This window comes from Strix aluco, chromosome 4 (assembly GCF_031877795.1).
Source record: "Strix aluco isolate bStrAlu1 chromosome 4, bStrAlu1.hap1, whole genome shotgun sequence".
NCBI classification, from domain to species: Eukaryota; Metazoa; Chordata; class Aves; order Strigiformes; family Strigidae; genus Strix; species Strix aluco.
The window spans coordinates 12,369,173-12,395,196 of NC_133934.1; the positions used below are offsets into that span (position 1 = coordinate 12,369,173).

Here is a 26,024-nt window from a genome sequence, read left to right on the forward strand (position 1 = left end):
TGTAGATACACCCTTAGTTTTGTATGTTTGACTTTGCTCTATGCAATGCTGTAATGTGAACAAGCAGGTATTATCCTTTCTATGTGTTTCACATGAGCAAAAATGTTCTCAAAAAGTTCATTGAGGAGGTACGTATCATGCTTTTGTGCTGCTCCAGCACCTTGTGCTGTCCGATTTGGACTGCATGTGATGACAGCAATGAGAGGCAGCACGAAGTACACACACAGACCAAGTCCCATGTCAACACTCGTATCAGTCTGGTGAGATACAGGGCTTTCACTGGCCAAGGCACCTGGGATTAATTTCTGCTTCAGAGAAGTGTGTTGATATGATGAAATTTTCCTAAACAGCTAAGTAACTCAGTCAGCAGTGCCCAGAGATGATGGAATTTCAGAGCCGGTGTCCCACTGACTTTCAGTAATTCTTTGGATTTGGATTAATAAGAGTATAACATTTAATTTCACAGCTTGCACTGGAGAAACAATATTTAACAAAAGGGTGTTCTTAAATAAGGTTTTGCATTATCTCAAATGTTATGCTACTCTGTTGTATTTTGGTACAGTGCTTTTTTTGCTTGTCATTTAATAATAAAAAAACCCTCATAAATTGCAAAGATATAGTTATGGTGAAATCCTCTTTTTAAAAACAAATGCCAAGCAAAATAACTCAAGAGAAGAAACATCCTGGCTTCAGTTAATTCAATTAATTATTGTGATAACTTATAGATTAGTCTCTAAGCAATTTAACTTGTATGCTGTAAAATTAATTTTTATGTTTCTCCAGAGAAATGTCCAATAAATTTATGCCTCTGCTAATAAATCTGTCCAATCATGAGCTATTTTAGCATAACACACTAAACATATTTAACTATGTTTAACATGCACTTTGAAACAGAAGTCTCCAGTTTCTTCTAGAGCGATTTATTTTCATGCAACTTTTTAATCGTCTAAATGTAAAACTTTGTAAAATTGTGATCTAAATGTAAAATTAACAATTAGGTTCATTTCAGAGCAATAGCCCAAGAGTTCTGGTTCTGACTTTTTAGAATAAAAGCTAAGACTTCTGTTTTTATTATTCATATTTTTAAATTGTAGATTATCTTAAATCACTTGTGGTGGTGAAATAACTGTTTGCATCATGCATATGGAAAGATTTCTTCTGCTGCTCAGGTTGAATTCCTGTAGTCATTACTGGCTTCTATGGAGCAGGATCAATCCATAACTGTCTTTAAGGAAGTCAAGAATGTCAGTAGACTTAAATGTTAATCAAAACTTGGTTTATAGTCAAGATACTCAGTTGAGAAATTACTCTGCAGTCTAAGCTAAAAAATTAGATGATATATGTATAGATGATACATATATTAGGCGAATTAGATGATAAGAGGGAAAGAATAATATGTAGAAATAACTTTTTTTTCCAAAGAGGGGTAAACATGTGGAAGAAGTTAATAAGTAACACTATCAAAACAAATTGTGTGAGGGTCTCAGAGACTGAGCGTTGTGACAAGGGGGGAGTCAATGACTGAATTTGTTGACAAAGCAGGAAAGTGGGATCGTGGTAGAATTGGAAGGGCCAGAATAGTTCCTTAACTATTCAGTTCTTTAGAAAATTAATAAAACCAATTATTTGGTAGGTGGGAAAGTCCATAAACACCCTATGAATTGTTGAAGCATTAACAAATTTTAGCTGTATAATCTCCCAGTAAGAGCCTACATAAAGCAATCTCTGTATGGCCTGTTGTTCTTCCCTAGGGATGGTGTTCCATACTGCGAAACAGACTATCATGCAAAGTTTGGTATCAGATGTGACAATTGTGAAAAGTATATCACAGGAAGAGTGCTCGAGGTAAGGAGAACCTGTCATTCAAACACATCTCAAAGTGTACAAAGAGACTTGCTCTTTTGGATGTAGTTGTATGCTCACAAGTGAGTGTTAACGCAACAGTTTAATGTTGTTTTTATGAAATACTACAAACTTTTTCTATAATTCTTTTTTGTTTCTTCTGTTACTGATTAGATAATACACACACTCCGTAAATGGATATTTGTGGTGCTGGAGAGTGTTCAGGTAGCAGAAGTAATATGTGAATGGGTTGTTGGGCACATTTTAATACTTGTGCTAAATTCCTTTGTAATTTCTGCTTGTTGATTCTGTATCATATCCCCAAAGTTAGGATGAAGCTGTTCAAAAACTAAAATGAATCATTTGAAATGTATTTTTGCACCCAGAAATGAGCTATGTTGCAGGGATTTTTTTGAGTTTGTTGTTCTAAAAAGCAAGGAGGTTGTTTAGGTGCATGTTTATGCTTTATGAAAAAGAGATTTCCACAAAACTGATCCAGAGTCAGAAATTAATATATTCCTTTGATCTGAATAGAATTCATCCTTGCATCTAAGTGTATTGTTATCCTATCAATGTCATCGATTATCCACTTTTTCTCTCTGCACTTTCCCTGTGTCTGGTGAAGCCTTAGCAGTATTGGCGTTAGGAAGAGGTTCCCCAGGTCACGTAGTTCACTTCTTGCTCCTCCCCAGTTAAGAAAGCCTGGAGAAGTCCCATAGGACTTCCACCAGAGAAAGATCTGCGATGAGCTCTACAAAGACTTAACTATCCAAATGATGGACAATTATAGCTAGGTAGGAACTGAGAAGCAAGTGGAAGGAAACAGTGAGTCCATACTAAGGTGTTAGGGTTAGTCAGGGGAGGCCTTCTCATTAACAGATGTTTTTACAGACATCTCAGAAAAAAGACTTCTAATAAGGGATTTGAAAGAGTATAAAAACAGCTTTCTCACTTTTTACAGATGGCTGTCTCAAGTGGGAGAGGCAAAACAGAAGAAAACATTTAAAAACTTTAAAAAATGTAAGAGGTGACCAGTGGAAGCTGCTACATGTTTTCAGAGTGGGAGAGGCAAATCAGAAGTGTGGTGGTGTGTTGACACGAGTGGTGTCCCCCAGGGCTCGTTTTTGGGGCCACTCCTGTTTAACATCTTTGTTGATGATCTAGACGAGGGGATCGAGTGCACCCTCAGTAAGTTTGCAGATGACACCAAGTTGGGTGGGAGTGTTGATCTGCTCGAGGGTAGGGAGGCTCTGCAGAGAGACCTGGACAGGCTGGAGCGATGGGCTAAGGCCAACTGTATGAGCTTCAATAAGGCCAAATGCCGGGTGCTGCACTTGGGCCACAACAACCCCCAGCAGCGCTACAGGCTTGGGGAGGAGTGGCTGGAGAGCTGCCAGTCAGAGAGGGACCTGGGGGTGTTGATTGACAGCCGGCTGAACATGAGCCAGCAGTGTGCCCAGGTGGCCAAGAAGGCCAATGGCATCCTGGCTTGATTCAGAAATAGCGTGGCCAGCAGGGACAGGGAAGGGATCTTACCCCTGTACTCGGCACTGGTGAGGCTGCACCTCGATTCCTGTGTTCAGTTTTGGGCCCCTCACTACAAAAAGGACATTGAATTACTTGAGCGTGTCCAGAGAAGGGCAACGAAGCTGGTGAAGGGTCTGGAGCACATGTCGTATGAGGAGCGGCTGAGGGAACTGGGGTTGTTTAGTCTGGAGAAGAGGAGGCTGAGGGGAGACCTCATCGCCCTCTATAACTACCTGAAAGGAGGTTGCAGAGAGGTGGGGATGAGTCTCTTTAATGAAGTAACAAGCGATAAGACAAGAGGTAATGGCCTCAAGTTGCGCCAGCGAGGGTTTAGACTAGATATTAGGAAGCATTTCTTTACAGAACGGGTTGTTAGGCGTTGGAATGGGCTGCCCAGGGAGGTGGTGGAGTCTCTATCCCTGGAGGTGTTTAAGAGTAGAGTCGACATAGCGCTGAGGGATATGGTGTAGTTGGGAACTGTCAGGTTAATGGTTGGACTAGATGATCTTCAAGGTCTTTTCCAACCTAGACGATTCTGTGATTCTGTGGAGAAAACTTTAAAAAACATTAAAAATGCAAGAGGTGACCAGTGGAAGCTGCTACATGTTTTCAGTGTCAGCCTTTGACACTGAATGAAAGGTAGTAAGAGGGGGGTGGGCTTTGAAGGTGAAGCTAATTAAGTTATATTTGACACGATAAGAGAGGTGAATGCAGAGAGGAGTGTCATGGTCAAAGGTAGAGCAGATTTAGGGTACACTTACTCATAGCAGATTACAGGGAACAATTAATACTGAGATGGGAGAACAGAAGCTCCAATTTCTGTACTGACTCTTGGTTTCACAATATTGTGTTTTTCTGTCCTGGTTCTTGCCCTGAAATAACTGTACAAAAATACTCTCTTTATTTGGTGCTATTTTACCTGCAGTAGGGTTAAACAATAGCATGTGGTGTGATGTGATTAAGAACTGAGTCCTTACTGTCTCTGTGGATGATGAAATGAAAAAAAAAAAAAGTTGAAAAGATTTGCATAGTAACAGCACTGAGTTGGATTTGTGGGACCTGGGGGGACGTGTGTCTGTGTCTTTTTCTTCTGTTTGGTGGGAACATACTGAACAGGAGGAGAGTTCCTTGTTTTTGTTATAGATGGACCAATAATAAACTTGAGAAAACTGATTTCTTTAAAGCTGTTGTAGGAGTTTTACCAATACTGATTACGTATGTCATTGTAGTTCTAGGTGACGTTTTCAGTTAGTGCATGTGTGCCCTCCTCCTCTCCCCTTCCCCTGTGTTGCTCTGATGACAGTGCTGTAGCACTGATTCTCTTCTTACTTTGGAACTGATGCAGACTGGGAGTGACTTCAGTTGAAGTCTGTGGCATTTAACTGTGGAAAAAATACTCATGCAAGATTCTGAAACTTTTTTAAAAAAAAATTTAGGAGAAAGGACTTTCACGATCTGTAAAAGCACATCAGTGTCAGATAATGTCACTGTCAAATAGGAAAGATAGGATGAAGTTAGTATGAAGCCGGCAATGGATTTGAACAGGTACAATGATATTTAATGTCTGAAGGCTTGTTACAACAGCCTGGAAACTTTATGGTCTCTAATGTTGTTTCCATAAGATTGTATAAAACTATTTGGTGTTTTGCGTGCAGCAAAACTAATGAAGTTTGAATATGGGTGCGTGTCCTCTATCCTAGCATTCTGCTGTCATGACAGATCCTGTTCCTCATGACATCTCCCAAATACCTGCTCTCATCCCCTCTTTCTCCATGAAGTATCTCGGAAGCTTTCTTTACATTTCCACTGCCTGTTTACATGATCAAGAGGTGACAACACAGTGTGAAGCTCCCGTAGTGATCAGTATGTGATTTCCATGAGCCTTTGGACCTCTGTAAGGGACTGCTTTAAATGGCTGTTGAGCTTCAGTGTTGACCGTGGAGAGCAGTCAGATGAAGGAGGTAGTGTGCACACCTCATTTTATTAGGAAGCTAGACTAGAAGTCATGACCTAAGCAAACAGATTTAAAAGAATGCAGAGAGCTGACACAGTTAAGTCATTTGTTGTTTGTCTGCAGCAGACGGACTTGTTCAAAAGACGTGGACTTGTGGCTGATATCTTCCATCTGTCTGGTATCGAACTCGGCGTGTGTTTGTCACTGGCCAACTTGTTATGTTTGTGTATCTCAGGGTCAGGAGGACAGAAAAAAAAAAAAAAAAGAAAAGCAGCCATGGCTATTTTTTCTTGTAGGATATATTGTTTTTGTGGAATTGTCTGGAATCCTGAAACATTTTTCAAAACTTCAGTATCTCTTTTTATCATCTTGAATATAATAATTTCTGAAGATGCACAGAAATAATAGGGCAAATTGCTATTAAAGTGGGGGAGAATCCTGACAGCAATACTTACTAAGCAGAATAGTCTCCCATTTTAGTCTCTGGAAGCCCTCATTTAGATAGTATTAAAACAAGATTGGACAAGGCACTGGAAAGTCTACGTTAGGGAACAGTCCTGCAATGACAACGGGAGGGACTATATGACCTAATAGGATTTTTTCCATCTCTGATTTCTGTGATAATGTCAGGAGGACAGCTGCTTCCACAATCATTCTGTGCCCAGATTTTATAATATTGTCTCCCTTTCCAACACTTGTTCATTTTGTTTATTCAGCAGAGGAGGAAGGGAGAGTCAACTAGTGTGAGTTACTGATAACTTATAAAAATATGGCTGTTTTTGTAGGTTAAAAGCCAAATACAATGATGATTTAGTTACTTAAATTCTTCCTTCAGTCCATTTTCTGAGGGTCAGATTCATTCCATGTAGTAAATGGGCTTAAACACAGGATAGCTGTTTATAATTCCTTTCTTGTTTCTTTCTTCCCCTCAAGTCCACCTTGGCTTGCCCCCAGTCTCCCAGGGAACTTGTACTGGAAAAGCTACAAAGAGGCTGAGCAGCTAATTTACGGAGACCATAAATTCTTCTAGTGCTTTTAAAAGCAACAGTTTTGCTGTTCGTTTTACAAAACCCCTGCCCATCAGTGCTTTTATGGGCAAAGTTTGCTTTGCTTGTGAACTATACAGAGCACTGTTTAATGCAACATCAGTCCTCTCCTAGAAGTTGCTCTGTTTTGTCCCTGCCCATATACCCCTGACCATCTTAAATGGGGAGCAAGAGGTGGCTGAAGTTAACTTTATAGTTTGACTTAAGATGCAGTGCAACTAAAAAACTTTAGGGAGAAAAAGGGTTTATTTTAGTGCTTATGCTATAGCTCTGTTGCCAATCCATCAATAGTTAAAATCATGCAATAACACAGAAAATAAACACATTTAAAAATAACAGGCTGTTGATTTTTATAACCAGCCATTTCCCTTTTGTTGTGTTGCAATCTATTTCTCTGCATTTAGCACTAAAAATATTTTTTTCTCTCTTCTTCTATCACAAGCAGTTATTTATTAATTAAAATCTCAACTTGTGCTAAGGAGCATATCATAAAAATAGACAAAATAAGTGTAATTGCCTTTTTTCTAAAAATATACTGTATTTTGCATGATAATTCAGAGCCTGATACAGACCCCTTTCAATCAAGAAAACACTTTCCATTTGTTTTGTGATTTTTTTAATCAGTCTTCTAGCTGTGTTTTGCTCAGAGGCAGTAGAGATGGGTTGACTACCTAGTCCTGCTCCTTCCCACGTGACAGGCCATTCAGAGGCTTGGAAGGCTCTTCAGGTGTGTCGAGGAGCTGTGTGGCAGCCACTGAGTCTTTCTGGTCCCCTCCTGGGGAACATGCCTGGGTTTCCTTAACATCCTTAATGTATTTAGAAACTGAATTCCAGCACCTCTCTATTTTGAAGTCGCCTGTATATAATTACCGATTCTTTGGGTACAGATTGATTTCTAGCTTTTTTTATCTTCTCCCCTTTAATTGATGAACTCTTAAGAAGAATTTATAGAGAAGTCTTAGTTCTTCTCAAGTTCTATTTTGCAAAACTGAACGTACGAAATTCTCTGCTGCTCATAATCATTTCCAGGCTTTTCTGGTGACGCTGGTGGACCTTCTCACTCTCTATTCCAAGCTGGAACCACCTTCTCTCAGCATGGATGGACATTGTACTCCAGATGATGCCTTACCACTGCCTTGTGCAGTGATAGTAACCCCTTCCACTGTTTCTAAAGAAAGTACTTTCCCTGGTGTATCTTGCACTAAGTGTGGTTTATTTCTGTGGCTTCGTTAACATTTACAGCCCATAGTGAGATATGACTTGGGGGATTTTCTCTTCATCTGCCGTTTCAGATAGTGATACCCTGCGTCATTAGAGGAAACCTTCATATCCAAAGATAACCTCCTGGGGATGTTTTGATGGCAAATGCAGTATATGCTGTAAGGGGGTCAGGTGTGATTGCTTGGATAGGCAACTGCAGCCCAGTAATGGCCAGGCGGAGCTGCCTCATAGCAGGCCTCCACAACCAACTGTACTGGTAGCCGATGAACAAGCTGGCTCTCCACCACTACTTGCTGGTGTTTTGGATTTCATGTGAATAAAATTTGACAGTGTAGCACATTGGAAGTTATGCTTTTGGAAAGGTCTCTTGGGGGTTATTTACATGCAACCCAACTGCTTCAGTAAGCAGTGAGGGCTATTTTCAGGACTTGACTAGACTTCTGTCTACAACCATCCCATTATTTACAGTTACATGGCTGTGGTGTGTATGCGTCCTACAAGCGCTGGTGAAAGTGGCTGTATCACTTACTAAACATAAAGATGGGTCCAACTGCTGTAGCAGGCATCCTAACGTGACAGTGTGGCACTAAGTATATGTGGGGGAAGAAAGGGTTAACATTTTCTGCTTTACATGTCTGTGTAAATGTCTGGGAAAGCATAATCAATATATTTTTTTAAAAATCTATTAATCACAACCATATGTTACTTTAAAATAAGGGAGCAAATACAGTAGGCACTAGGCAGGAATGAGACTAGAAATGTCAATATTTTATATGTCACTTAAATGCCACTTATACCTCAGTGACTTATTAATTAAAGCATGAATCTTATTTTTTGTAGTTCATTTTTTGCTTTGCCCTAGTGTTGAGCTGCTTTTGTTTACAGCCACATGTACTTTGGAAATCAATTGCCTTTCCCTTTGCAAAAGTCTCGGTATAGCAGAGAGACGAGACTAATTCTTTACAGCAGGGTGTACAGATTTCTGCCTGCAGTGTGGAAGAATGGTTCATTCTGAAATGTCTGTTACCCTGCTGTTTCACTAACAACAAAACCTAGTGATGTGTGAAAGGTACTTGAGCAGCTTATAATATAGGCATTAATACTGAAACGTGCAATAAAAGCAGCTTGGTCTATACGAACGAAGGGTTTCCTGTAGCATGGGCAGCCTTGCGAAGGCTGTCAGAGCAGCAAAAGGATCCAAGTTTCAGTACTGATCTTCAGTTAGAAACTGCTCTCTGCGCCAGTTTTCTCCTATCAAAAGAGAAGAAGGAAAACTGTTGGAAAAGATACATCTAAATAAATCAGCATTAGTTCTTGCAAAAGGAAACCATCTAAGGTAGGAAACATTAACTCGCACTTTCAATGCATGGATGCAAGGCATTTTGCAGCTTGAGAATGGTCTGCGTTTTGGTGCCACTTGCATTCGTCTGGGACTGATGGTTTGCAAAGGCAGGTTAATCATCAGTGTATCTGAACTTGGCTGGGTAAGTGTTAACTGACAGTTGACTTAAACTTTCTGCTTTAAAACAGGGAGTTGGGCTGGGGATGGGTCCCTTCCAACTTGAGATATTATGTGATTCTATGATCATTAAAAATACTACCAGCAAGCTTATAAATAGCAATGCAAATGTTTTGACCTTAGCTTTTAGCCTTTTCTGTAGCCCAGGTGTATTGTTTTAGATGCATTTGCTTTATCTTCCACCCTCATCCCTTCCCTTTTTCAACCACCTCTTCTCTTCAGAAAGAGATACAGCTACACCTTTCCATATTTATTGTCTGAACTGTTAAAATCTCACAATTGTTGACATGTCATGAAAAAACAATACACATTAAAAGGAACTGTTTGCATAGATTTACCCTCTAAATCGGTTTTTAGGTTTATTGAGGAAGAGCACTGAGTAGGATTTGGTGATAAGCTTAAGCCTGTTATATTTTTACCAAAGCAAGGGATTCTGCAAGCTATTTCTGAATAACACAAAAGAGAAGTTTAGAATTTGAGGGAAACTGGTTGATAGAGAAGAAAGAATGACTATTGCAGGTTTTGTGGGTTTTTTTCAGTTACTTGCTTGCTTTTCTGTTGAGGATTTCTCGGGAAAACTCCCCGGTAGTGTTGCTGTGCATTTGTATGTGGTAGAGTTTTAGTGCATAGTTTGACTCTTGAGTCTGGCAGACAGGTGAATGGTGTCCACTGCCTTTTTCCATTATGCAGAAATGTAGTACCAGTTGTCTTAAACTATCTTAATTGATTAGTCAAAGCATCAAAGCAGTGATTCCAGTAGTCATCTTACACCTTCTGAGCCTCAGACACAAACAGCATACAGTATGCCAGTTACAATGGCTCTCTAAGTGATATGTTGCTGTGGTGATGCATTATTGTCTAGTGCAATTTGCCAGCATTTGAATATTTTGACAGTGTGAAACGCTGCACTTTTTGGATCTGTTCAGTTCCTCATCCTATTACTTTGATAATTTATTTAATTTCTTGTGGTCTTCTGACTCCTGCCTGGGGCACGCTGCGGTCGACCAGACCACTGCTCTGCAGTGCCCTGGACCTACCCACGATCCAGTCGACAGCACAAGCGCCTCCCTCCAGCTTTCTCCTGTAACCATGACAGTGGTGCAGCAGTAAGTGCACTTAGTGACAATTGACTTTGTTGATAAAGTATCTCCAGAATGCTCTGGCCCATGTCACAATGGTTCTGTGTGTCTGCTAATAGCAGGAAAGCAGCCTATGTGACTCATTTCTTGTATCTTTAAGATTTTTCATCCTGCCAACCTTCAGCATTTTTTGTGCTTCTTCAAATTTCTTTTTCGCCCCGCAGTAAGAAATTCTGAATGGTACCTTGAACTGGAAATGTGTGGATGAGTCTGAAAATAGCAACTTCCTACTTCCAGGAAGGACTATTAATGTCAGTTCTGCATATGACAGCAGCATTTCCAGTCCCAGCTAAATTTGGGGATCCAAAATATCAGTCCTTATTCAGGCACAGAATGAGAGTCAGCTTCTGTCCTCAGATGTTTGCAGCCTGGATCACCATGACCAGTGTGAAAAGAGCTGTGTGAAAGAGGGGGGCCTAATAGCATCTTCATCTGATAAATCATGCTGCCTCTCCAGGGCTGTACAGTGTTAGCTGCAGCTTCATTCTTCCCATCTGAAATGGGTGGGCTAAATGCACAGCTGCAAAGTCAAAAAAGAAGGGGAATATGTCTGCAAGTCATCTTTCTCCTTCTTCACTCCCTCTCCCCTATCAAGGGATGACAGAAGTGAGAGCCAGCTGCAGCTTGTCTTGGCCCGTAAGTGGGTTTTAAGGAGTGGGAGAGAAAAGTGGAAAAGAAATGAAGGGGATTGTTGAGCAAAATGAAAACAGAAGCCTCTTCCAGTCTCAGTGGGTGGCAAGAAAAATTTGCAAAGCTGAGAAGAAAAAGACAAAGGGGGCAGATCACACATTGCATAAAAAAAGCAACTGAGTGCAAAATCAGTGAATTTAGGCACGACAGACTACTTTGATTTACAGAATCATGTACCAAATCCTGTAGAAAAAATGTGCTATTGGCCTTTTCCAGCTTTTGCCTGACTGCAGCAGGGCTGAATTTGCTCCTGAGTCAGAACTTGTTTGCAGATGTCACAGAATGAGATGACAGTTTATAATAGTGCTGATTTTTCTTCCTATTCTTTCTTTTTCTGAATCTTTCCCTTTAGGGATTTTTAATTATTTTTTTATTTCTCCGACAAGCATCAGAAACTTCTCCTTCTGAGAGTCCAGTATATAGTAGATTACTATCATTCTGAGATAAATGTCCCTGTTGGTACATTCAATCTGCACTTTATACCTGGGAGAATAAAGAGTGTGTGGGAGGCAGTAAAAATGACTCAGATGTGGGTGGGAAGTCTCAAGGCTCTGCAAAGTACAGCGGGATGAGCCAGAACCAAGACAATATGAAATAACTGTACATGTGAGACAGCTAGAGCTGTAAGTAATGCTGCAGGTGCATATATTGAACATTTCACATGACTGTTTCTTGGCATCCAGTGGGGTGATAAATGAATCCAGTAAGGAGAATATGAGGAGAAGGATTGATTCAAAACATTACACTACATTTACGCTGGTGTAAACCCCGTTGAAAACGGTTCGTTTGCCCTGGCACACTGCTGAAGTGACTCAGTGGTGAGTCAGGTCCACTGTGTCTAAGAGAATTAGCAAGAATTTTCCTCTACATAATTCTCTGTCTCCTGGCTCTCACATTTTTCTCTCCTCGGCACTGTTTTGCCAGTAGATATTTTGCCAAATACCTCTGTCTTGATAATGTTGTATGCCCCTTCGTACCCAGTAGATGACATGATAGCTGTTTATGAAATTAGCCGTTATTGTATACAATTATCACTGTGTAATCCTTGAAGTTACTTTGTAGCATATGCAAAACTTTGACTTTGCTAGGACCATGAATGGAGATTTATGTAGTTACACTTAAAACTGGTAACTGAGGACAGTATTCTACTGCAAGCACCAAAGGTTATCAGATTTTCTGAATATTGTCACTCTAATTTGAAAATATCCCATAGAATCCATTTTATGGAGCCAGTATAGTCCACATAATATGCCACTCTGTAGATGCAGTGGCAGAGTTAATGAGCACGTGGCCATTGAACAACACTTGATGGTGCAGTGCTGTGCACCTTCTCCATGGTACTCTTGAGATAAAGACAGAAGGACAAACACCTGGGCCCTAGATTTTACACAGCTTTTAGGATTAAACTCACATTGCACAATCCCATGTTGATGTGCTGGCCAAGAACAGGAGGGTTGTGCTACCAGGTGGGAATAAGCAAGAACAACCCCCGATTTCAGCCTAGTAGGTGGAGTAACTTCATGGGAAGATTTTCTGGGCCAGTTCTGTGCTGCTAGGTCAGAGTTATTAAATAATAACTAATTTAGCTCTGGGAGCAGGAACTAAAACCTTAGCTCAGCCGAAGTTAGGGAACTGCATTTACTTACGGAAATTGTGAATTTGCCTCCATAAATCAATGCAATGACTGGTTGGGCCATTTAATGTCAAAATGCTATATCTTGTTCAAAAACTATTAAATTTCATAAAGGTAAATATCCAGAGTTCCTTTTTATACCTGTATTTCGTTATCAGTTTCTTCTAAATTTCTGGCACCCAAGAAAAAGGACAGTTCGTTCACATAATAGTTTACTATACCAGTAAAAACAGTCATTTGAGGAATGAATGAGGAGGTATAAACAGGATGAATTAAATATCCACTAAAGGAGTTTAGTAGTTTTCCACCTTCTTTGGCTTGCATACTCTGAAAAAAAATTCCTAGTGAAAGTACATACTCCTCAATTTTGAATTTAAAATTGTACATAATGAACTTCCCTTACCCAGTGTTAAGATGGCTTTCTCCCCAGATCTACTCATATGAACGCATTCAACACAAACTGAAAGCAGTAGTGGATTCATTTATCAGGGAATTATGTCTTGATTTTATGTTCTGTTTCAGTATGATGTATGTACCTGAAGCACATCTTGATTTAGTTTAATGTCTTATATTCAATTATCAGTGCTTGGAAATGCATATGGGATATGGTGGACAGTCAGCTAAACATGAGAGCAGTGTGCCCTGGCAGCGATGAAGGCCACCAGCCTAGAGGGCAATTTCAACAAGTAGATATCCCTCTTCTATTCAGCATTTGCTAGACCACATGAAGGATACTGCATCCAGCTTTGTGCCCTCCTATAGCAAAAGATGCTGGTTAACTGAAATGAGTTTGGTGAAGGACCACCATGATAGTTGAGGGGCTGGAGCACATACCGTGTGAGGAGATGCTCAGGGAGTTGGACTTGCTCAGACTGGGGAAGGGATGGCTTTAGGGGGACCTAATAGCATTTTCATACCTTTGAGGAGGCCCTCAAGGATGTGGAGACAAGCTCCTTACTGAGGTGCATGGTGGGAGAGCAGGAGACAACTGTCATAAATTAAAAGAGGGGAAGTTCTGACTGGATATAAAGAAGTAAAAAATCACTGTAAGGATAACAAAGCATTGGAGCCATGTTCTCAGAGGTGGTGCAGTCTCCATCCTTGGAGGTTTTCAGTACCCAACTGGACAAATTCCTGAGCAGACTGATCTGAACTGAGCATCAACCCTGCTTTGAGCAGGAGGTTGGATTAGATGACCTCCTGAGGTCATTCCCAACCTGAATTATTCTGTCATTCTGTGGTGCACTTGCACACCTCCTGACTTTAAACTGAATTGTAATTCTACTATTAGATGTATTAACAATGGGCACTTGAAGAAATCTCAGTGCCCTTTAATGAATGAATGTGAATGTCCATGTGAATGAAAGTTATTCAGGTAATTGAGACAACAAATAGAAAAAGGAAAAAGAATTTATTGTCTAAATTGAAGTTTTAAACTTTTGCCCATCACTACAGTGTTATGGAGGCTCTCAAATAAACAACCACCAAAAATTAAAAATTTCATTGTCAACACAGTTAACTAGCCCTGCACAAATTACAGGTTCAAATGTCTGTGAGAGGAGAACAGAACAACTCCTGAGGGTTTAATGACAACCCAAAACGCAGAACAAAGCCCCACTCCCTAGGGTTTAACGACAACCCAAAACGCTCTATCACTCACCTAACAAGTGAGGGCTTTCAGCCTTGAGGACCTTCTCAGGGCAGTGTCCTGACCTAAGTCACCTCAAGGAGTTTCCTTGGGCAGTGTCCCAACCCAAGGGAAGAGTCCTCAACCACAGCATGCTGCTCCAAGGGACAAGCTCAAAATGGCTCCCTCAGGGGACTCCATTTATACCCAGGCTGAATCTGACCTGTGCTCAATAGCAGCTCCCATTGGCCAAAGGCCCCAACTACCATCAAGCCCCAAGAGCAAAGGCAGTCAGGAGCTGCTACACTTCAGCAGCCAAGAAGCCCTATTTTCATTGGGTGGGTACACCTGCCACATACAGTATCTAAGTATTTTTCCCCTTCCCATCCCAAACAAATAGTAACTCCCTTCCACTTAAACAGATAGCAGCAGTCAAGTCATATGTCTTTCACAAGAGCTTTAGCCCTTCATTTCAGGGTGAGAAGCTGCCAGATGAAAAGGCTTATTGGTTGTTGGCAGTTTTGTGCTTTATTCTGTTTCCCTTTGCTTGGACAGGTGGTTGTCTGATGATGACCCAACTCTCCAACAAATTTGTTCCATGTGAAAAGCTTTTAACTAAGAATGCTTTATACCAGTTCTGTGGGCTTTGTTTCTGGGTCATGCAACTGCACCATGCCTTGGCATACCAGCAGGCTCAGTGTTTTGTAGGCTGACTTCCATTACCTTTGTTCAAGATAGGATACAGTTAGGACTTCATTTGGAGATTTTAGAGTATGAGGGTGTCAGGGTTTGGACCTACCTCAATAGATAACACTCAGTAGTAATGCACTGTTACAGCAATCTATATTGTATTCTACCCTTAAAATGGAAAATACGCTTTGATATGATTGAATCATTGCAGCAGCCTAACCCTTTCTCACTTCCACAAACTCTTTATTCCCAGCAGTAAAAGGTGTCAGTTACTACTGTGCATTTTTATAACAAGATAGATTTTTTTATTACTATTTTTTTATTTTAACAGGAAAAAGTTTACTGAAAACTTTTCATTCTCATGAAAGGAACCAAGTAGCTATGTATGAGTTTATTTAACATATTAAATGACTTTGTCTACTTTCTTTCTTCCCTTTACTAGCCACTTTACTGAGGAATGCAGTGAGGTAGGATGTACTTAGACTTCACTGGTGAAAGAGTCATCAGAAATGTTGAGTATTCTTTCCAGGACTCAGCTTGCACTTTGAGCTTTAGGCTGCTCTGGTTCAATCCCTCCCTCCCTCCCTCCTTCATCCGTAGGCAGTTGTCACTCATCAACTGCAGTAAAAAAATTACATCAGTCACACTCCTAGCAATGGCATGAGAGGCCAGATGAGCAATGTCATTGTAATAGAGTTACAATTATTATACATATCATCTTTTATCTATTCTTACCAATTCATCAGTTATTGCAGCCATAGCCAGAGAATGAGCAGAGGTTTTTGCTGAGCTGTCTGCAATAATGTAGTATCTTTTTCCTGAGTGATGACAGCTAATTTAAAACCCAACCTTAACTAGGTAAGGTTATTCATTCTGGTATGAATTACTCCGGTTTTGCTAGCATTGCATGTTTCCCATGCCTGGTGTTCATAATGCTCTGCAGACTTTAGGATAACACCCCTTACTGTCTTCAACTTGTGCTTTAAAAGATGTGATTCACATCTGTCACATCACATTCATTCCTCTTTTATCTAGTTCAAGCCCTGAAGTTATGAGAAATGAGAAAAAGCAGGTTTATGTACTTTGTTTCAGACCTTTCTGGTCCTGTTTTCTGTGAAGCTTGGGTTTACTTGTCAGTGTGCTGCGGGACAGGTAGCAACACTGTGGTGCCCCCATGCGTAGGGCAGAGAGCGCGGGGAGGTCCTTGGCTCTGCTGGGAAGAACATTCCTCATGTTGACCCAGCCCAGAAGGCTCTGCTTGCTGTGCAGAGGAGATTTGCCATTCAAAGCAGTCCCTCATACCTAAAGGGAATGAAGTAATTCATGATTCTTTGTCTCGGAGTATTAAGGACTGTTTTGACTCCACGTTTAAGTTACACACCAAAACTTTCCCTTGGTGATTGTGGAAAGCTGGTGTAGTCACTTGAAGAGAAATTAAACTGTTGGTAGTGTACTGTGTTGCTAAGGCCATACTTTGCTCTTCATGTTTGAGGAAATCTCAGTTGAGAATCAATCTTTAAATTGATCTTTATAATACTACTGTCTTCACATGTGGATGCTTGAGCACAAAGACCTGATGCGGTCTTGAAGCAAATGTAGGATATTGAGAAGGTTTCTTACAATCTATAACTTGAATCATAAAAAATCTCTCAGAGATGAATGTTACTTTTTCAGTGCTATGTGTGTGTTGGTATTTTATTAAACACTGAGACAACAATCTGTCAAACTAAGCTTTCAAACTGTGCAAAGAAGAAGTAACCATATGGTTATGAATTTGTTGCTGCATTAAACTCCCTCACAACATTATAACCAAGAAGAGAAAAGATAATGAGGCCGTCATTACAACTAAACTGAAAACATAAAACAGTTGCTGCCCTAAGCTTATAAAATTTCTGGGTTCTGCTGGAATTGATTGTTCATCCATGAGATGAAGCCTCTGAAATAGTCTGAAGAGAGAGGAGAAAAGGGTACTGATGAAAGCCTCCTTGGCATGTACCCAAGTGAGGCTATGATTCACATTCAGATTCATCACATCCAGGTCCTAGGTTTGAATATAATTTATAGTATCTAATCAGGCTAACTGTATAAACATATCAGGGAGTATTATTGATTAATTCCCTCATCAAGTCTCTAGCATCAGATTCAGCTATCACCTCACATTTAGAAAGATGGTGAGATCTGTTTTAAACACTTAGTGATGAGGAGTCTGCCATGTCTTGTCTTCTGTGCTTTGGTTAGAAAAGGATCAAAATAAGAAGTTTTAAAAAAGGGGGAACAAAACCCACTGTCAGCACTTAGAGTTATATGAAAAGTTTGAGTATGCCCCATTTTAATTCAGAAGTAATTATGGAAAATCCATTGGAGTTATCCTGCTGTGAGCATCAGCAAAAGGATCACTACACCTTTGTCCCCCGATTTTTCTGTTGTAATCATATCTAAGCTATAAAAGAGGTCTATCTGTGTAATTCTACAGCTAGTTGATATTACATACTATACAGAGTGAATTAAAATGATGTATTTGGTTGTACTGTTAAATTTGGGGAAATAGATTTTATTCTGTGATGCATCCAGGTTATCTGAGAATGTGTTCTGACATTCTGACATAGCAAAGGAGTAATTGAATTCCCCTAGAGAGTGTTAGCCTGGGAATTGTATCAGCTGTGCTAAATCAATTGAATTATTGAGGCTATGCATTGCATTAGCAATGCTTGTGCAGTAGCAATCTTCCAAGGGAAATGATATTTCTTTTCAGCTTGATATTTCAAACCTGAGTTTATCTGGTAATAGCTAAATACCCTTCTGTGCTTAAACACCTGCACTCAGGCAAACAATTTTAAACCTGATGTTTAAGCCTTATGCTGATACTTTAAGGTGTCAACACAGTTAGTAGTGACCATCTCCCATGTCTAAAGTTGCAAAAATCACTCAATGGTCTGCACGAATGGCACCATAAAATGAAGAGTGAACTGGAACAAGCTGTTTTTAAAATAGCAGTTCTGATGTGATGCATTGCTCTTCCTCGTTGCTGATTTTAAATGCAGCAACAGGTTTTCAGGAGTGAATCAAGTTAACACTGATGAAGTAAAACCAGAGAGCCTTTAACCTAAATTTACCACACTCCTATGTTTGATATTGAGAAAAGCAAAATAGCCCCCAAACACAGATTATGTTCTTTAGTATAAATACCTCTGAAAGTTTTGAAATTCAGTCAGTGAAAAAGAGTAAGACAAATCATCCCTGTATTAACAGTGTTAAATTTCTAGATTAATAGAAGGGAATTTACAGTACAATGCTGTGAGAGCATATTTACATGCTGAAGACAGTGGGGCAATACTTGATAGTAATTTCTTAAAGGCACACACAATCCTAGTAGCACTTTCAACCTTTTTCAGATAAGCAGGTTGTGAGACATTCTACATGGACCAAAATTTGCTTATTTTTAACTCCAGGAGAATTTCTACTGTAGTCAGACTTAGCTTAACTTTAAATTAAACTTAGTTTAATTTAGCTCTAAGCTTTAGAGTTACTTGGTCTCCTGGCTTTTGTTCATAATGGAAGTGGCCTTAAGCCACTTAAACCATGGGCCATTCTGTCTAGCACAGAAGAGTGCAGGGTCAAAGAGGAGGTAGGAGATGCCAAGATTTGGCTTTCAGTTCTGTAGGGGTTTTGAAGAATGAGGAGTGCTGGGAGCATGCACAAGAGCCGGCTTTGGGCTGTTGAACTCTGTTTTGTGAGTGTCATCTGAAAGATGGGGTAGGGGTGCAATTTTGAGGGGTGGGCCCACGTCATTCACTCAGAAGAGCACACAGAGTGCTATTTTTGTTACTGACTTAAGCCAACATAGCTTTGTGGTGCTGCTGTCCTTGCCTCTGGGAACTGGAGCTAACAAGTTTGCCCACAGTCAGCCATAGTACTGAATTTTGGACGAGCTACCAAAATTGAGTCCTGCATAAACACCTTGATCCAAGAATCTTGGCTTTTTTTTCTGATAGTTGTTTGAGGTTAACTTCACCCTTGTTTGTGTTACACATTGATGTTTTGACATACACAAGCACTTGCTCCTTTCTAGCAGGTAGATGTCTCCTCTTGAAAAATACACTGAGGTCAAGGGTGAAACAGTTTAAATTAATGGGGTTATAAGGTAATTGGAAATTTAAATTTATGAAAATTGATGAGTTACTAAGCTGTTCTGAGCAAATATAGGGCTCAGTCCTGTGCTTCTTCCAGCAATGAAAATGGTGGTATTAAATTACATGGATTAATCTCAGAATAATTGGCAAAGCTCCTGGCAAAGCTCCTGGCTTTGAGGAAGTTAGTGCACAGTACCCAGAAGTGTCAGCTCAGAACTTACAGTCCTGTAGGCACACCACACACATTCCTTATGGAAACCCTTTAGTACCTGTTACCTGCAAAACATTTCCAAAGCAGATACAAACATTCTTTGCACAAGATGGTTCTTGCTATGCATTAAGATTATAAATTCAGTGGGATCATGACGACCATACAGCTGAGTTACAAATCCATGCTCAAGGTTATGACCTCCCAACTTCCTTGTGCAGGTAACTCCTCAGCTACCTTACACTTGATGCACAGTATGGTTGTTTACAGGGAAAATGTGTTCACTATATAAAATCATTTCCATTCTGTGAATTCAGAGACTTAACTATTGCACATTAACTTTTCTGTGTAGGTGAGGCCTTAATTACATTTTAAAATTATGAATTGTCTATAATCAAAAATAAGCCTTGTGGTTGTAGGAGATTGTTGAACTAATTGGCATTAACTAATTTATTCTAATTAGTCATATCCTAGAAGATGAAAGAAAAGCTCCTCATAGTGAAGCTGTTAAATTAATCAGTATACTTAATCATCTGTACTTTTTTTCCCAAACAGGCAGGAGAAAAACATTATCACCCAACGTGCGCACGATGTGTCAGGTGCAGTCAGATGTTTGCAGAAGGAGAAGAAATGTATCTTCAAGGTAAAAACAAAAACAAGCAAAAAACCGAAACTCAAACCAGTTACACTTGGCAGTATGGCAGTCTTGCCCATACCTGCTAGCATAGCTGAGCTGCTTTGCACATATTCTTACTTGATAACTACCAAGGAAAGTGACGAATGCAATGTGTAGGCTAAGAAAAAGCAAAACCAAACCTTTGTTGCTTCTTACTCACCTATTACTTCTCTCTCAGTTCAAATCCAATAAATAGCAAGAGTGAGTCACAGAAACGATGAGTGGAGGCGCTTATTTCCTGCAGATGGAACTAATTGACAGAGAAGATTATAAAATTTCCCATTTATTAAAAAAATGTGATTTTTTTGCATTGATAAATGGTCCAGATGAAAGTCGACACGCATGTGGGACAGCAGGTTCTCTAAGGCTGCTGTTGCTGTCCTAAGACCAGATCTGTACCCATTGCCCATTTGGGTATGAGGAGAAAATCTTAAGGTCATTACCTGAATTCCCCTCAGACAGACCTAAGTGCTCTCAGAGGGTGGAGAAGAGGATGCCATGGAGCTCAAGCCCTTACCATGCAATATGCTTATACCTTATGCAGCCATAAGCTTGCATAGGAGAAATTCAACGTGTCTTGTCAGGTAATAGAGAAGGATTTGCACAATAATTTATTCAATAGAAAAAAGAGTTATTTAACATAGTTATGAGCTAAAATCTATATTTCATATGTAGCAACTTCTAGCTGTACTAAACTGATCAAAGAAAACAACGTCTACACAGTTAAATACAGGGTTGGACACCAGAGAAAATGAAGGCTTTTGCCTATGTCTTTGACTGGCAGTATCTATTCAAAGGAAAACAGAATTGAGAAACTCAGTAGGATGTGGGAGCTGCAAGGCTGGTTTATTATCTTAAAATCACATGCTTGCCCAGATCGGTATTACAACTTTGCAATTGTCCTCAGTTTTCTAGAAGCTTACTTTGAAATTATTCATTAAGTCAGAAGAGTTAGACTTTATTTAAAACACAACAGTGGTCTCAGTAAGATCTAATTATAATTTAGTATGTTATTTAAAATGACAGTTTTATTGTCACTTTGGTTTGCAACAAGAACTGGCTCGTTAAAGGACATAATGATCCTCGTCTTTGCTCATGGATTCTCCCTCAGGAGCCAGAAAATGCTGTGGTTCTTCCAATTGAAAAGTAGCTTAGCAGTAGTAAAATCCCCTGGGAAATCAATGCTTTAAAAAAAGATACCAAACTACAAATTTGTTTCCAGATTTCAAACCCTTTGAAACTGGGTTGCTAGTGAATCTTCTCTTTTAAGTTCAGTTTGTTATAAGGGTGGATATTTGTTAGGTTTTGTGCTGATTTTTAGTTCAAATAATCACAAAGTGTGCTCAGGTCCTGTTAATTTGGACCCATCTTACTCACTTTATTTTCTGGTGCATGAAACACTGCTACTGGCTTCCTATCATACGCTTTTTGTCTTCACATGAAGAACAGTTTTCATTAGAAACTGGTGTTACCTAATCACAGATCTTTCATGAAGTTATTTGGACTGCCTCACCTGATATGTTAGATAATAAAAAATGTCAGTGTCCAGGGTTTTATAACTTGTTCTTTATCCTCTTAATAAAGTACTGTAAAGTTCTTTAGGTGTTGCATGTTCCTTAGCAGAAATTGAGTCATCAGTGGTTGTTCAGCAGATGACTTTTGGGTGAAAGGACTCTTTTTCTTCTGTGAAAAAGTTTCCCAGATAGTTTTGCTTGATCATAGGTAGGAGTAATTAAAAAAAAAAAAAAATCTAAGTACTTCTTAAAACCATTGGGAAGATTTACATCAACTTATGCAGCAGTTGGGACAAACGCTTTCAGTGGGCAAGCTCAGAGTCACTTGTAATTGGAAGATAAATTACCATTGAATTTGAAGGGGTTATAAAGATGTTCCTTAGTGGTTCAGTCCCAAAAAACTTCAGTAACTTAGTAAACAAAATCTATCTGGTCTGTACTTATAGATAGTCTTTTACTGCTGGAGTTTGGGTTCATCTGGGTTATTTTTGCGAAATAAATTCTAATGATCTCCATCTGTCTTCTGGGAAATAGACTTTCTGTTTCTATCATGTTTCCAAAATCCACTGGTTAGAAAACTATCAAACTGCTGTGAAAACAAAGTATTTCCGATAACTCTTCTTGGTGCTCTCCACCCAGTATAAACATTAAACATTTATAAGACAAAGGTTCTCAACTTCCCATTTAGTCAGGCAGAAGTTGCAGTGCACTCACACTATTTAACTGTGCGGAGCTTTAGTTTGTGGCTTGTCCAAGCTCAGACTGGCATAAACATAGAGGTTCTTTTTTACTATTAAAATTTGTAAATATTTCTTTTGTTTATATAGTTACACACATTCCACTTCCATTGAAGACTAAGTACTTCTTAAAAGATTTTTCTTTTCCTTTGTGACTAATGCAAAACTATTAAGTTTCTTTCTCACACTTAATGTTTATTTCTATCTCTGGTGTTCATAATCCTCTGTTTAATACTTACATGCAGTAGATAATTGGTTCATTCTGTATTTCCTGCTTCCTCTTGGATATTCTCCTGAATTTATGCAGTTATTAATATTTGACTTATGAGAGACAAACATATAGGAAGTGCAAAATCAGTACAGTGAATAATTCAGAAAGAAAGTCTGGATTTTCAGCTAGTGTTAAATGCCACAATGCTACTCCATCCCATCACAGTGTGCTACTTAGTATGACCTGGGCCAGACTGTTAAAAGAATATGTAAAGTAAGAGTACAGGTAATTCTAATTACATATAAGAAAAAAAAAAAATTGCCATGAAAGTGGAACGGGTTGCCCAGAGATGCTGTGGCATCTCCATTCTTAGAGATACGCAGAACCCCACTGGGCACAGCACAACCCTGAGCTGCCTGCTGCAATGGAACCTGCTCTGAGCAGGAGGTTGGGCTGGAGGAGCTCCAGAGATCCTGTACCACACTTCTTAGGACTCAGGTTTTGATGTTGATCTCACATAGTGAAGTACATGTAACTTTCTGTAGTGCATCTAGTCTCTAAAATGTATGTGATCAAGCTTTCTGATGTTGAGAAGCTGTCCGTTTTAGCTTTGAACGTATCCATGAAATAGTGACTGCGGTGGAATCATCTGTCTTACAAAACCTTATAGGAAGGTTTAATAAGGTTCTTATTTTAAACATTTTAAGGTTCTTATTGGGGAGCTAAACTAAGCAGAACTTTAAATTTACTTTCCAGGTACATCCATTTGGCATCCAGTTTGTAGACAGGCTGCAAAGGCTGAAGAAAAAAACAAGGTAAAAAGACCATTTTTACCCAGTGTTGTTCCATTGTTGTGTTATTCTCTATCCCTTTTTTTGCAGTGTGCATGAAGGGAAGGATTTGGAATTTTTTCACTATTGTAATTTTAAATTTTAAATGACAGAAATCTAGTAGGTTAATGTAATAATGTAATATAAATATTCTGCTTTTACTTAGTGATTAAAGCTACAGCTTCAGGAGAATGCTGACCTAAGAGTTATATGTATAAGCTGAATAAGGAAAAATGTGAAAATATGAGTAAGAAAAAAAAATTAATTTTAAACTTCTGTCTGATTATGATGTGATCAGTGCATGACCTCTTTTTATGTGGCTCTGCACTTAAAAGTTCAGAGGACTTTCGCGTTATTTGTTTTACAAAAAAATCTCTCCTTGGAATTTCTTTTTTATTATTTGTTTGTAAAATGTTGGCAAGCCAGCCCCAACTTAATTTAATCTCTGGCTTTAAGTACCTCCTTAATTGGATGATTTGTGCATCTGTCTGTGTGCAAGGGGAAAGGGGGGGAGTTCTGGCAACCTTAATAATTACAAGGTTAGCAGATGAATAAGCTGGCCTTAGGAAATGAAGAATGGATCTGTAGCTGGGGAAGTGATCCCTCTGAAGTGGTGGGACTGAGATAGAACTATCTCATTTAATGCAGAGGCCAAGTATGGGGTTTTTCAGTTCTGATGTTCTCTGATGCTCCAACTGGTACCCTTGGTATCCTTGTTTGAAAAAGCTCTGCTTTGATTTATCAAGGCTTAGACAGAAGGCACATGGGACAAGTCAGAACAGCAGGCAGCAGCTATAAAAAGAGTGTTTACAAATCTGGTGTGTTAGCAAGTGCAACTTTGACTAAATCACAGTTTTGAAAAAAATTTGGTTTGGGCTTTACCCTGAAGGATCTTGGCTGTATTTTCTTGTACCCATGTGCTTGGGAAGCAACTGCCCTGGTATTCTTCATGGCAAGCTCTGAATATCAAGCAAGTAGCATTTCAGTATAAAATGTATTTTTTAATACATGTATATTTAAAATTGTCAAAATACTTTAATAAGTGCTGTGATTCAGCCTAATACTATTAAGCAGTATTTCAGGCTTCCTAAGGATTTTATTCTGGCTGAGTAACTGAAACTGAAAGGCTAAAACCCAGTGTAATTTATTGAAATTTTTTTTCCCCTCCTTCAAAGACAGACAGCGGACAAGATTGTACTTGGCTGCCTTTTTCTCACAAAGGCAAATAAAGTGTACTTGTAAGATATTGTGTAAAGGCTAACTCATTTATAACACATCTCTCCTGAGTGCTGGGAGTTTGCCCCTTCCCCAGCAGAGAGGAAGACATCTGTATCTGAAAGTCAGTGGGAGTTTTGCCTGAGTAGGAAAAAAACCCCAAATGGAGCTCAAAGAATTTTCCCAAGTCTAGTCATTTTTCCTTTTCTTTGAATTTTTCCTCTTTTTTAAGTCTTTACATGCATTACTGAAAAAAAGGATGTCACTTCAAAGAGGGTAGTAATGGACTTTTCAACATAACTTGTAAAGTCAGAAATGGGATGTACTGGTTAAGTTTGTTGGTTTTAAAAACCTTGTTGGTTTTAAAACTTTGTTGGTTTTAAAAGTTACCTTTCTATATATTTATATAGATATATGCACAGCATGTAATTAAAGTAGGTGACAAAGGCAGAAGGAGTAAGTGGCAGCACACTCCAAAACTTTGGAGATGGAGTGCAAGGGAAAAAGAAGTTGTGAAAGAGAGTGACAACAAAAAGAAAAATGATGGGAGAGTGAGATTGTAAACAAAAGGGATAAAGCTGGAGAAGACAGGAGAAATCAAAGTAGTAACAGAAAGAATAATGATTATTAAAAGGCATAAAGGAAAAAGAGATAGATGGAGGAAGAATAAAAATGTGTGGTAGAGAACTGAACAGAAGCAATGGAGTCAACTGAGATGTGAGTTTTTATTGCAGAAGCTAGGAGATTATGTGTAGCAGTCATGGACTGAGGATGCTAAAAAAGGGTAATGGATCATGCAGGGAATAAAGAGTATGTGTGAGATGTGGAATGAGCAGGTTTTAATCACCAAGAGGAGAAATGGGAAAATTTGTGAGAGTAATCATAGTAAGGAATCATGGAAGCGATCTGCAGAAGTACCTTAGAAAGATGAGACTCTACACTTTGACTGCAAAAGCTAGAAATTTTAATGAATTGTAGATCTTCCTAAAAACAAGATGGCACCTCTAAGTTGAGGAAAGTCCATGAAAAAACTCCAGGAATTTATTAAGATTTATTAAATATGTTCAGCCAGGTATTTTATGTGTTTTAAGGTCATGCTACACTGTGTGACCTTAAAACACACTCCACTGATGCACGTGACACACAAAGAAGCTCTGAAGCTTTATCTAGGAAATCCTGAGGTTAATCCAAAACTGTCATTTGACTTAACAGGGTTTAAAACATCGGAACAGTGCAGTTTTCTTTTTTTTTTTTTTTTTTTTTATTTCCCTCTACTGCATTGGGCCTCCTGTAAGAACATCATGAAGGAGAATTATGGTTTGCACATGACATCAGTACATTGATGACACTTTCATGTCATTTACACAAGTTCTGGAAAACTGCAGTGTGCTTTAACTATGCAGAAGAGCAGTGCAATTACACTGTCTGTGTTAAATGGTCATCTCAGCAGCAGCCACAAGTATTTCTGTCATTTCCTTGCTTGTCCCCTTGGACCTGTGTGTATACAGAGCCTCAGTGTGAGACAAGTGAAAATGAGAGGGAGAAAATTCGAAAATCCCAGTCAGACATGCCAGAACAATTGAACTGAATCTTTTTTATGTGGATAAGTATCTCC

At 39.2% G+C, this 26,024-nt stretch overlaps 1 protein-coding gene across 8 annotated transcripts in view; it reads left to right on the forward strand.

Annotated features, from left to right (window-relative positions):
- ABLIM2 (actin binding LIM protein family member 2) overlaps positions 1-26,024 on the forward strand; it is a 146,847-nt gene that overhangs the window by 71,346 nt on the left and 49,477 nt on the right. For 7 of the 8 annotated variants that reach the window (XM_074822032.1, XM_074822034.1, XM_074822037.1 and 4 more), the window contains exons 6-8: positions 1,752-1,845; positions 19,782-19,869; positions 23,121-23,179. In XM_074822032.1, the coding sequence (XP_074678133.1) occupies positions 1,752-1,845; positions 19,782-19,869; positions 23,121-23,179 (241 nt within the window). Of the gene's footprint in view, positions 1-1,751; positions 1,846-8,712; positions 8,927-19,781; positions 19,870-23,120; positions 23,180-26,024 lie in introns of those variants that run through there. The other variant, XM_074822040.1, reaches the window with a different exon arrangement.